The sequence below is a fragment of the Bufo gargarizans genome, chromosome 1 (genome assembly GCF_014858855.1).
Source record: "Bufo gargarizans isolate SCDJY-AF-19 chromosome 1, ASM1485885v1, whole genome shotgun sequence".
Lineage (NCBI taxonomy): Eukaryota > Metazoa > Chordata > Amphibia > Anura > Bufonidae > Bufo > Bufo gargarizans.
The window spans coordinates 731,166,869-731,180,531 of record NC_058080.1 but is presented as its reverse complement, the minus strand read 5'-3'; the positions used below and the strand labels follow the sequence as shown (position 1 = coordinate 731,180,531).

Below are 13,663 nucleotides of genomic sequence, written 5' to 3'. Positions count from 1 at the left end.
TAGACCCTAATAGGACATGTTCTATCTTTGAACGGAACTACGGAAAGCATACAGAGTACCTTCCGTTTTTTTTGCAGATCCATTGAAACGCAAAAAACAGAACGTAAACGGAAAAAAAAAAACGTTTGTGTGCAAGAGGCCTAAAGTGGGCACATATAAAAGGTGCTATGCATAAAGGGGACACATATAAGAGGCACTATTTATAAGGTGCACCAAGCATGTGGCACTATACAGGGGGCACAGACAGGGTTGCCACCCGGCAGGTATCTTACCGGCCAAGCCGGTATTTTAGTGCTACTGCCGGTAATGTTTTTATACCGGCAATAATAATTGCCTTGTGCAATTTGCAGTCCACAATGTAATTTGTCTGCCAGCCCCTGGTGGATGACCCACGGTGCCCAATGACAGCATGATTTTGCTGGAAAAATTTTCAGCCATTGGCCCAGGGGTGGTAGTGGGTTGGTGCATGCAGCCAGACGTACCTTCATGGCCGCCAGATCCAGACTCCTAGTTAAAGGAACCCTGTGGAGATGTAATGTAGGTTTTACTCACTCGAATGCCTCATGCAGACAACCATGAGCATTCTGTAGTCCAAAAAATATGGAAGCGGTCCTTGCACTGTCTGCTTTTTTTTTTTTGAGGGCCCTTTGACTTCAATAGGTCTGCGGTCCACAATTTGTGGGCAAGTATAGCACGTTCTATCCTTTGCAGAACCGATGTACGGACGGTTTCCACATCCGTATGTCCGTTCCGCAACAGAACATGTTTTATACTTGTCCACAAAATGTCAAAAAGTCAGCCAAAAAATGCAGGAGACACATGGACAAAATGCTTATAGTAATGTGCATGAGGTCCAACTATGAGGGTCTTTTTCGGCTGCGAGGGCAGATACTCTGTGGATTTTCCACCAGGCTATTGCGTATTTCGCAAAGGTAGAATAAATTGACGCACAGTGCTGATTGTAAATCTGCGGCATGTCCATTTTTGTTGGGGATCACCTCCGTAGAAATTTACCCTATCATGCAGTGAAATTGCCAGAAATCTGCATCAATATCCGTCCCGTGTGACGTCTTAATCCCATATGACGCGCATTCATTATGAAAACCTCCAGAAGGTTTAGTAACGAGGCATCATGGAGACGAGGAACTTTACACATGATACCTCGTCAGAACCTAAGCCAGTGAACTGTGTGGAGTTAAGACGTCTCGGCCTTCACATGACTTTTTTTTTTTTTTTCCTCCTTTCTCCTAAAACTTGTGATCTTCCAGCTCAAAAAGGGAGTCACGCCTTCCTCCAGCCTGGAAGCTGAGAGCTGCCCCACTGCAAAGGAAATACCATCTGACTCCCTGACCATACAATAATGACTCTCTCCAAGGATGTGGAGTATCAGGCCCCTAATACTACTCCCAGCACCGGGAAGGTGCCCGCTCTGGAAGGCATGGATTACAGTAGCAGTCTTGAGCAGATGGAGGGGATCTTCCAGTCGGTGGAGCCCCCCAGAAGGTCCACTGGCAGGCTGCTTATGCATGGCATGGCCATGTTTGGGAGGGAGTTTTGTTACGCGGTGGAAGCCGCTTATGTCACCCCTGTCCTACTGAGCGTTGGACTCCCTAAGAGCTTGTACAGCCTGGTCTGGCTCATCAGCCCCATCTTGGGTTTCGTTCTGCAGCCGGTGGTAGGATCTGCCAGTGACTACTGTCGGTCTCGCTGGGGCAGACGGAGACCCTACATCCTGGCGTTGGGGATTCTGATGGTTTTGGGTATGACGCTCTACCTCAATGGTGACACGGTGATAACCGGTAAGTAGGATGTCTGCTTTATGATACTGGGTGAAGTTTGGGGGAGGTGAGATTTATTGAAATCGGCGCTGTTGCCAATAGCAACCAGTTGGCTCCGCTCTCATTTCAAAGGCCCTTTGGAGAATGAGAGTTGGAAGTTCATTGGTTGCCATGGGCAACACTACCACTCCAATTCTCTTCCAATTTGTGTTATAGGGCCAGGGACAGCGTGGTACCAAACAATAAACCGATGCAGCAAATCTGAATTTGTCATGTAAAGGGCCAATTTATAAGTGTCTCAGACGGCAGGGGTCTGACCACTGGGTTCCCCCCATTTGAATGTAGCGCATGCTACATGCCACCGGAGAATGGTGAACCTCCCATAAGGTGGAGCGGAGCAAGAGAGTCTGCTACTCTATTCAAATGGTGAACACGGGCCCCCGTTCTTGTGTTCAGCTGGGGCCCCAGTGGTTTGACCACCACCGATCAGACACTTATCCCCTATTCTGTGGATACGGGATAAGTTGTCTTAATGGGACTACCCCTTAAAGTCACCGGGAAACGTTTACAGCCTTGTCTAAAAACAAAACTGTCTTTGTTGCCCCTAGCAACCAATCACAGCGCAGCTTTCATTTTGTATTCCGCTCTTGAAAAATGAAAGCCGCACTGTGATTGGTTGCTATGGGTGACAAGGACAGGCTCAGAAATCTCCCTTAATGGCTCCTACAGGTGTTGCCCGGGCCTTTAGCAACCAGACAGTCAGAGCTGTAGATACACTTGCCTGACAACGACACACAGCTGGGTCAGATTACCCAGCTTGACACAAAAATGCGTAGGGAGACTTGGCAGCGCTCATTGTTTTTATTGGCTTGTCCAAATTTATTATTGCCGTTTATACAGCGTGCGCCAGTGTGATTAGATTTGGCGTGTCTTTCCGATTAGGGAGTGTGGGCCAATGTGTTGTGTGAAATGACAAACTCAGCTCTGCTACATTTAACAGATGAGATGTTGATGTACTGCAGGTGCAGTGGGATTGTGATTGTCCACATGGGGAATTAGGCAGCACGTGCTCAAACCGTGACCCTCTGTGGCAGCCAATGACCAGGAATTTTCCCAATTTTTTTTTGCACCCAGCCATGTCATAGCTTTGAGGTATGACCTAGTGGTGCCGCCGGCTGCATACAACAAAGCCATGCCCACCCCGGGCAGCCATAAAATCGTATGGCTGTTGGCCGCCTCGGGTTGGAGTAGTTTGGCCACCTACGATTAGGAATGGACCCATTGGGTCCATTCCTAATTGCTATGAACCAAAGGAAAGATTAGCTCTGCTACATCAGGTACAGAGGTGCTGAATTTGTAATCCTATTTCTTTTTTATATAGACATAATTTAATTAAAGCGGTCTCTGCTTGCTGTCAGTGAATGAGGTTTTATAAATACTCAGATAATGAAACTCTATACAGACCCCCAGTTTAGAAGGTATTCTCTGAGCTAAACACAAGAATCTTCTCTGTCCTGATAGTTTGTTACAATGGATCAGTGCAGGTAAATGCATCAGTCTGGAGTCCGGGCTGTTTACCTCAGGGCTCATGCACATGAACGTATATTTTTTTCTGTGTCCGTTCTGTTTTATTTGCGGACCGTTTACGAAACCATTCATTTCAGTTGGTCCGCAAAAAAACAGAAGTTACTCCGTGTGCATTCTGCTTCCGTTCCGCAAAAAAAAAAAGAACATGCCTTTTTTTCAGCCTTATAAACTTATAAACTATGTCCTATTATTGTCCGCATTACGGACAAGGATGGTACTGTTCTATTAGGGGCCAGCTGCTCCGTTCCGCAAAACACGGAATGCACACGGACGTCATCCGTATTTTTTGCAGATCTGTTTTTTGCGGACCGCAAAATGCATACGGTCGTGTGCATGAGGCCTGAGTCTGAGACCAGATAGAAATTTTTTATTTTTTTCCTCCTTTAGATTCTCTTTATCCTTTTCAAGACCTCCGTTTGCTGCCAATTTAGGGCTGTATTTAATAAAATAAATAAAATCTGCAGATTCCTCACCATAGGTGCATAATTTGACAGTTTTTTTTATTTTTAATTTTTTTTTATTCTTGAGAAGTGGTGTGTCACTTCTTTGAATCACATTTTAGCCGAGTTCCCCATTAAGGTGCGCAGAAATATGTTGCGTATTTGGTGCATATTGGCGACCTTTACGCAGTCAAAAATTAACGGTTCTCAGATTATTTTCTGATCTGCAGCTTTTTTTTTTTTTTCTGCACACGTGTGACCATAGCCTCTGGGGGACAGTTACTAAGATGGCTTTTACGCTGGTCTTAGTTGTCCCCCTTGCGCTGTTGTAGCGTATGGCTAATTTCATAAATTAGGCACATCTACAGCACTAGTCTTTGCGCCTGTTTTAGAAAGTACACCAGCTCCTGCCTGGCATCGTTTTTCATCTACTGTTTTGCATGTTTCCAGGTGAAAAAGTAGTAAATTTGCCGGGGCTGGAGTTCTGGCACACCCCCATCCCGCCTATCTATGGAACTTACCATAAAAACTCCTGTGCGTCTAAATATTGTTGCATGGCCCTCAAAATAGTCAAAAAATTGCGACTATTTTAAGGCTAGACAAACATAAATAATGTGTTTTTTGAAAAACAAGAAAATGGTTTTTTTTTTTGTTTGTTTTTTTTATGTTGCGGATGTTACCTTTTGGCAACAGGGGGTGATAAAATGCTCTACTTGTGGTACGTTCACATATAGGCTTTTTAAATGGCGTAAATTTTTTTTTTTTTACAGATTGTGTTTTAGGCTACATGCACACGACCGTATTTTGTTTCAGTGTCCGATCAGTTTTTTTTTGCGGATAGAATGCGGACACAGTGTGCTGTCCGCATCAGTATGTCCGTTCCGTTGCTCCGCTAAAAAAATAGTGCATGTCCTATTTTTTTCTAGTTTGCGGACAAGGATAGGCATTATTACAATGGATCCGCCCAAAAAAACGGATGCCATACGGAATGTCATCAGTTTTTTTTGCGGACCGCAAAACACACACGGTCGTGTGCATGTAGCCTTAGTAGGGATTTTTGGTGTGTTTTTTGTGAAAACACTGAAAACTGAAGGGAATTATGACGCGCTGGAAACATAAGTGTATTTTTCACTACTGGCATTTTTGTTCATTAGGCGGTGTTATTTGGGTCTATTGCAGTTTTATAAAAATGCAGCAACTTGAAGCTTTTGTTTTTTTGCCATTTTTACGTCTTTCTCTATAGGGAAAAAAATTCGGTTCACACACCGCTATTTAGAAGAAAATTATGCTTAAAAAAAAAAACGTTAAAAAAGCATGTGGTATAAAAATCTGTGGGTGTTTTGGTAGTAGTGATAAACACAAAAAAAAAAAAAAAATGCCAGTGCAAAATCATGTGTAAGGACCTTGTGGAAGATACACTTCAATGGGTCCGCAAAAAAACCCTGAATTGATTCTGTGTGTATTCCGTTTCTGTAAGTCCGTTCCGCAGAAAAAATAAAAAAAACATGGACAGGCATTGTTACAAAGAAAATGTGTGTTATGTGTTTTTTTTATGTTCCTTTTCATCCTGCCCATTTCTATGGGAACTTTTTTGTTGCTGAATCTGGATGAGGGTTCACAAGTCGTTCAGCCGTTTCGTGCATTGGGGGCCGCAATTTGTGGTCTCCAATGCATGGGCACCATACGTGCGGCGGCCGCGATGAATCCAGACCCATAGAACTTGAATGGGTCCGTGATCCGTCCGCACCGCAAAAAAAAATAGAACACTTTCTATTTTTTTTTATTTATTTTTTTCAGTGCAGAGGCATGGAGAGAAACCCCACGGTACCGTGCCTCCATTTCGCCCTAAACTTCCAGATTGCGGACCCAATCAAGTGAATTTTCCGCATATTGTGGACCCGCTGTTTGCAGGCCGCAATACGGGCACGGCCGGGCATGAGACCTTATCTAGGAACCTTCACCAGTATGACATCAACATAGTAGATAAACCGGACTAGCAGAGCTGACTTGTGCATGCTATTACAAAACATAATAAAATCTGTTCCATAACACATTTAGCTCTACTACATCTTGATAAAAGCCATCATGCGGTTTCCCCATTTGTAATTGCCTTTCTTCTGTTGCAGCTATATTTAGGAACCGCAACAGCCCGGAGAAGAGGACGTGGGCCATCGTCATCACAATGCTGGGGGTTGTGGCTTTTGACTTTGCTGCGGACTTCATTGACGGGCCGATCAAAGCCTATCTGTTTGATGTGTGCTCTCACCAGGACAAGGAGAGAGGCCTGCACTACCACGCGCTGCTCACTGGTAAGAGCTTCCCCCAGGCCAGGGAAGGAATGGGCTTTGATCATGTGAGCCGGTCACACGTGTGAAACCCATGACTGTACGAACACCGGCTGGCCTCACTGACTCTGCACAACATGTGAACTTGGCCTCAGCCTTTATCATAATGCAAAGCAGGGGATGAATCAGCAGCACTAATCCGTGGCACGGTTCGCATGTAACCCATGCCAATTTTGCCAGGGATTTGTCATGAGTTTTGTAGCGGATTTTTCCTGTGTGAACATACCCTAGAAAAGGATTTTCCGGTTATGTAATGTCACCACTAGGGGGTGCTAAGGAGCATACAGTTTATACATTGAAGTCAATAGTACATCACCTTGCAGTGGGCTCCAAAGCTCCCCCTAGAGGTGGTGTCGTGTGACCATCCAGTAATCCAGAATATCTGATAAAAACCAACCCTCTGTTTGCTGACAGTCTGTCTACACTGACCTACGTGTCAGATTGTGCACAGACATCCGAGTCTAATCCGATAACAATCAGCATGTAATGAGGTCTGCAAATTTATTTATTTTTTTCCCCATGGAAAAAGTGTCAGCCTTGTAGCTCAGTGGCAGAAATAATCTACACGTAGATGTTAGATTTAATGCCGACCTGTGGATGCATCTGAATATTGCACCTTGAATCAATAAGGTTTTATGGATCTGTTTTGCGCAGATGGTAATGGGGCTACCATAGAATTACACGGGGTCTCTACTCTACCGCCTGATTTTATATGGAGGCATTCAGAATTTTTTTTTCTCTGCTAGATTCTGTACAAATACTACAAATCAAAATGTGACATGCCCCGTCGGGCTCTATATGGAGGTATATGGAAGCAAAGTAAGGACAAACCCCATGCCCTGTCATACAGTTCAGTATATGGCCGCACAGGCTCCATGCTGTGCTCTATAGGCCACATAATCTGCCACATGGGCTCCATGCATTATCGTACTGATTCCATGCCCTGCCTTATGGGCTTCCTGCATTGCCATACATACTCCATGCTGTACTGCATAGGCTGCATGCTCTGCCGTATGGGCTCCATGCATTGCTCTAGGGCAGGGATGCTCAACCTATGGCCCACCAGCTGTTGCAAAACTGTGACTCCCAGCATGCCCTAATAGCTGTAGGCTGTCCAGGAGTACTGGGAGTTGTAGTTTTGCAACAGCTGGAGGGCCGCAGGTTGGGGATCCCTGCTCTAGGGGCTCCATACATTGCTGTACAGGCTCCATGCCCTACTGCATAAACTGCATACTCTGCCGTATGGGCTCCATACATTGTCATACAGATTCCATGCTCTGGCATATGAGCGTCTTGCATTGCCATACAATGTATGGGCTCCATGCCCTTTCATATGGGCTCCATAATTTGCTATAGGGGCTCCATGCCCTTCCAGATGGGCTCCATGCATTGATGTACGGGCTCCATGCCCTTCCAGATGGGCTCCATGCATTGATGTACGGGCTCCATGCCCTTCCAGATGGGCTCCATGCATTGATGTACGGGCTCCATGCCCTTCCAGATGGGCTCCATGCATTGATGTACGGGCTCCATGCCCTTCCAGATGGGCTCCATGCATTGATGTACGGGCTCCATGCCCTTCCAGATGGGCTTTATGCATTGATATATAGGCTTCAGGCTTAATGCATTGTCGTAAAAGCAGTTCGGTGCACAGGACTCTGCTGTGGGCATTTGCCATAATAAAAAGCAGTGTGAACCAGGACTGACTGACCGTTCAGGATCTCAGCCTTAAATACTGTGAAGCATTATCTCATTGATGGGTTTATAATTACCCTGCCGCTTGTTTTAGATTTGATTGATGTTGTCATTTGCATAATGCAAGGTAACAGTCATTTGCACCTGAACCTGTGATTAATGCTGCGCACCTTCCATCTCCCAGAGGCCAAGTAATACAGGGAATATGCACTAGACAAATGAGGCTTAATAGGACGATAGTATAGAAGTAATTGTATAATGTTTAATGGTGGCAGCTTATTCTCTGCCTGCGGCGCTGAATTGTAAGGAGTAGCAAGGGGCGCAGATTAAAGGGAATAAATGTGAGATTTGAAGCTAAATATATGGGAATACATTGTAATATCATGTACGTCTGTATAAAAGGCTTCCTTAACCTGAATCGCAATGTTAATTCTGTGCTGATTCATTTTATAGTATATCTTCAGCTGGAGTTTTGATTTTCTATTGGCTTACTATATATATATATATATATATATATATATATATATATATATATATATATATATATATTCACCACTAGAGGGAGCTCAGGAGATTACTACATACAGATATATACAGCCACCACTAGAGGGAGCTCAGGAGATTACTACATACAGATATATACAGTCACCACTAGAGGGAGCTCAGGAGATTACTGCATACAGATATATACAGCCACCACTAGAGGGAGCTCAGGAGCCTACTGCATACAGATATATACAGCCACCACTAGAGGGAGCTCAGGAGATTACTACATACAGATATATACAGTCACCACTAGAGGGAGCTCAGGAGATTACTGCATACAGATATATACAGCCACCACTAGAGGGAGCTCAGGAGCCTACTGCATACAGATATATACAGCCACCACTAGAGGGAGCTCAGGAGATTACTACATACAGATATATACAGTCACCACTAGAGGGAGCTCAGCAGAGTACTGCATACAGATATATATACAGCCACCACTAGAGGGAGCTCAAGAGATTACTGCATACAGATATATATACAGTCACCACTAGAGGGAGCTCAGGAGCCTACTGCATACAGATATATACAGCCACCACTAGAGGGAGCTCAGGAGATTACTGCATACAGATATATACAGCCACCACTAGAGGAAGCTCAGGAGATTGCTGCATACAGATATATACAGCCACCACTAGAGGGAGCTCAGGAGCCTACTGCATACAGATATATACAATTACAAATATGAGTCACTAAGGAGATTAAAGGGGTTGTCCAGGTTCAGAGCTGAACCTGGACATCCCTCCATTTTTACCCCGGCAGCCCCCCTGACATGAGCACCGGAGCAGTTCATGCTCCGATGCTCTCCTTTGCCCTGCGCTAAATCGCGCAGGGCAAAGGCATTTTTCTGAGTTCCGGTGACGTACCGGGGCTCTCTATGGGGCTGACAGGAACCCCGGTGACGTCACCGGCACTGATGGGCGGGATTTGGCTCTGCCCTAGCCAGTAAAACGGCTAGGGCAGAGCTAAAGCCCGCCCCTCAGAGCCGGTGACGTCACCGAACACACTGCTGGGCGGAAGTTACCGCCCGGCAGTGTGTTATTGTAAACACAAGAGCCTGTGCCCTGCGCGATCTAGCGCAGGGCACTGGAGCGCATCGGAGCATGAGATGCTCCGATGCTAGGCTCAGGGGGGCTGCCGGGGTGAAAATAAGGGTATGTCCGGGTTCAGCTCTGAACCCGGACAACCCCTTTAAGTATATTATGCTGTTACTGAGTTCAGTGGGTCAACAGTTTCCTTTAGGCTCCTGATCTCCCCCTAGTGGTCACTGCCCTATTTTTATTTTTATTTTCTTTACATTTGTTCAATGACTTGTGCATATTCTCCTATTGGACTTGTCTTTTAATTAGTATGTACCTTAATTATTATGCAGTTCAGTTCGTGATCTGGCATCTTCTTCTTTTTCCAGTTTATTTTAGTATTTTCCTCCCCCAGCTCTCTTGCGCATTTTCACAATGTATAATTTCAGAGAAGCCGGCTCACTACGTAATCAAACATTGCGCAGCCTTGAAACGTAAAGATAAATATCATCATTAAATCCGGCTATAATTCCCTTGGAGACTTTCTTTAAACTTTTGAATAAGCTATTTTCATGAATCATATTATATCCTTTCATAGGTGCCTTGTGAAGGAAATTAAAGCCCATATCTACTGTACTTTTGCAACTTTATTTTTTCTCTCCAATGCATCTAAAATATAAATGAGAAAACTCTGCAAAAAGTCCTCAACCACTTCGTATCTAGAACTCCTATGCAGACCAATGTGTCTCCATGGTTACAGACTACAAACAAACCCTGTGTAGTCTGATCCTGCAGACTACAATGCCATATGGAGCGGTTTTGGAGGAAACCTGAAAACCATCGGAGGACCCATCAGAATCTTCATTTACAGATGTAATGGCTGCCAGTGCGCCACTCTGTTGATATAGCACGCTATGGCGAGCTATGCTATTCACATGGTGAAGTTGGTCTAGTACTAAGCGTATGAACAGCGCCCAGTGTAAATAGTGTTAGATGCACCAGATTAACACCTAGCATGCCATGGCTGTTTGTTCGGGAGCTTCTACAGTTGCTGAAATCCTCTTTTGAAGTTCCAACCCATAGCCCCAGTTCCTCATAGTCCTATTCCACATGCCCTACTTTGGTATGAGGCGAGTTCCTCACTTGAGGCTCTTTCAAACAGAACAAGCAATGGCCGTCACTCCTGGCAGAGCATCCTATTTATCTATGAGAGCATGTGTGAGTGAGAGAGAAAGCTCATGTTTAAAAGACATTCAAACCAGTTTCCTTCCAAAAGGACAAGAAAACTGACTGTTCCACACCAGCAAATTAACGTAACTACCCAAAATTAAAAGGGTTTTCTGAGACTATACAATTGATGACCTATACTCTGGATGGGCCATCAGTATCTGATCGGTAAGGGTCCGACACCCAGGACCCCTACCCATCAGCTATTTAAGAAGGCACCTGCGCTTAAAGAGGACCTTTCACCGATTATGACACTGTGAACTAAGAATACAGACATATAGAGCGGCGCCCGGGGATCTTGCTGCACTTACTATTATCCCCGGGCGCCGCTCCGTTCTCCCGCTATGCCCTCCGGTATCTCCGGTCACAAAGTTATAGTAGGCGGAGATTTCAGTTACTAAGTTATGGTAGGCGGAGTCTGCCCTTGTTCTGCTGTAGCGCTGACCAATCGCAGCGCAGAGCTCACAGCCTGGGAGAAAATAACCCCCCAGGCTGTGAGCTCTGCGCTGCGATTGGCCAGCGCTACAGCAGAACAAGGGCAGACTCCGCCTACCATAACTTAGTGACTGAAATCTCCGCCTACTATAACTTTGTGACTGGAGATACCGGAGGGCATAGCGGGAGAACGGAGAGACGCCCATGGATAATGGTAAGTGCAGTGATATCCCCGGGCGCCGCTCTCCATGTCTGTATTCTTAGTTCACAGTCCTCTTTAAAGTAGCACCACCGTGTTTTCCTGCTCATTAAGCACAGCGCCATCCATTTGATAGTGGCTATGCTTGGTATTACAGCTCAGCTCCATATACTTCAATGTGGTTGAGCTGCGCCTTGGCCATGTGACCAATGAACTTGATGTCACGTGACCTAGGGAAAGCTAAGAGATGGCAGCACAGTGAGCACCACTGCTTTCTCAAACAGCTGATCAGTGGGGGTCCCTGGTGTCAGACCCCCACAGATCAGATACTGATGAGTTATCTTGAGGTCAGCATCTCATCTGCACACAGCTCTTTCCATATGATTACCCTTTATCAGAACAGACAAAATTGGTTTAATCACATTTTGGAGGGGTACTCTTTCTCACTTTAAGGCCTCATGTACACGACCTCTTCTTCTTTTTTTTTTTTTTTTTTTTTTTTTTATATATTTTTTTTTTTTTGAGGTCCGCAAATTGCGCATCTCCAAAACACGGAAGCTGCCTGTGTGCCTTCTGCAATTTGCGGAACGGAACAGGCGGTGCATTGTAGAAATGCCTATTCTTGTCCGCAAAACCGACAAGAATAGGACCTGTTATATATTTTATTTTTTTGCGGGGCCACTGAACGAAGCATCTTTTGCGGCCCCATTGAAGTGAATGGGTCCGCACCTGAGCCGCAAAAACTGCGGCTCGGATGCAGACCAGAATAACGGTCGTGTGCATGAGGCCTAAGGAGTGTGAAAAATGTATACAAATTTAAATGTCTTGCTTCTTAGAGAGGCTTAGATTCCTTTTCCTTTTGGAAGGAAAGCTACATTGGACATCTTTGGGTTTATCGGAAAGATATGCAAACTAGCATCCCTGAAGATCTATTATATGGTGGGATCAGAGATGTACACAGATCTCATAGGGCCTCTTAACAAAACTTAGTATGGGGCCCCTGCACCTCAGGAAATGCAGAACCTCTGCAACACCCCTGATTTCTGATAAATTTACTTTAAATAATTTGTATTTAACTTAAAAAAATAAAAGTAAAGATTCTTTGGCCTAACCCACTTTAACCGACTCTTATGGGACAGATGCTTCAAATATGACGCTCATTCTGAACACTATAATTCTTAATGTATTTACATCAGAAAACTGGTAAATGCATTGATAAATCTCCTGCTTCTCTTAAAGTACAAAGCCTGCAACCACCACTAGGGGGGGAGTGGGGGGGAGGGGGGGCTGTGACTAGCAATTAATACAACTAGCATGGAATCTGTAATAATCTCTTTGCATTGAGCTCCCCCTAGTGGTGGCTGTGTGAAAATGCAGTGTTTTCAGTTGGGCTTCCCCTACCCCCTGGAGCCATAGCGGTGGCATGGTATGCCTCTATTGCAAGTATGCCACCGCCGGGGGCTATTCATTTATAACACCTACATTTCCCCAGTACACAGTGTCAGGTGTAGCCTATATAATTGCATTTTCGGCACAGGGTGATGGAATATGATGGTGCTACATAGGCAATTTTCACCATTTAAACATAACCTACCACCTATCTCTGCATTTGTCCTACAGGACTAGGAGGAGCATTGGGTTATCTCACTGGAGCCATGGACTGGGGGTCCACATTTCTTGGAAGATTGATGGGTTCAGAATTTCAAGTCATGTTTTTCTTCTCCTCTTCCGTCTTCCTGCTGTTCCTTGTGGTACATCTGTGCAGCATTCCGGAGACTCCTCTGAAGGTCGAAATATCTGAAACCAAACTTCTCCTCAGACATGAAGGGCTTAAGGCTTATGGGTCTATAGACACCACACAGAATAATAACTTCAAGAAGAACGAACCCAAAATAAGATCTCTGTCTTACGTAGAAGGCGAGGAAGAAGACATCACAAAGGTATGAAGGACACCATGTATCCCTTTTTATTATCTGGTGTCACTTGTATCTCCTGTTTCTGTTTATCAGCCATTAGGACAGGGGTATGGTTGACGGTAGTGCATAGTTAACAACCAAGTTTGTCCTCATCTTCAGAGATGGTCCTCTCAGATTCTGGGCCAAAAGTGAGTAGGGCTAATGTAATCACTGCCCTAAGTGGTCATTCCCGCGTGTCTGGGACATTCCTGGGAGCGTTACTTACATCCCTCGAATTTACCAACTAAAATGTTGGTAGCGTTCTCAATAGGATGACTGACTGGAAGTCCAAAGAACCCAAATATACCTCCTCCCCCTGCCCATAAGACTATTACTTGACTGCTTAAAAGGGTTGTCTGGTGAGATAAATTATATTAAAAAAGGGTATAATTGTTTAAAGAATTTATAGGGGTTTTCCAAGATTTTGATGACCT

At 44.8% G+C, this 13,663-nt stretch overlaps 1 protein-coding gene across 1 annotated transcript in view; it reads left to right on the top strand.

Moving 5' to 3' along the window:
• The first annotated feature begins 1,342 nt into the window (after positions 1 to 1,342).
• SLC45A2 (solute carrier family 45 member 2) overlaps positions 1,343 to 13,663 on the top strand; it is a 111,684-nt gene continuing 99,363 nt past the window's right edge. The window contains exons 1-3 of the mRNA XM_044292676.1: positions 1,343 to 1,799; positions 5,932 to 6,114; positions 12,895 to 13,214. Of these exons, the coding sequence (XP_044148611.1) occupies positions 1,361 to 1,799; positions 5,932 to 6,114; positions 12,895 to 13,214 (942 nt within the window). The 5' untranslated portion in view covers positions 1,343 to 1,360. The remainder of the gene's footprint in view (positions 1,800 to 5,931; positions 6,115 to 12,894; positions 13,215 to 13,663) is intronic.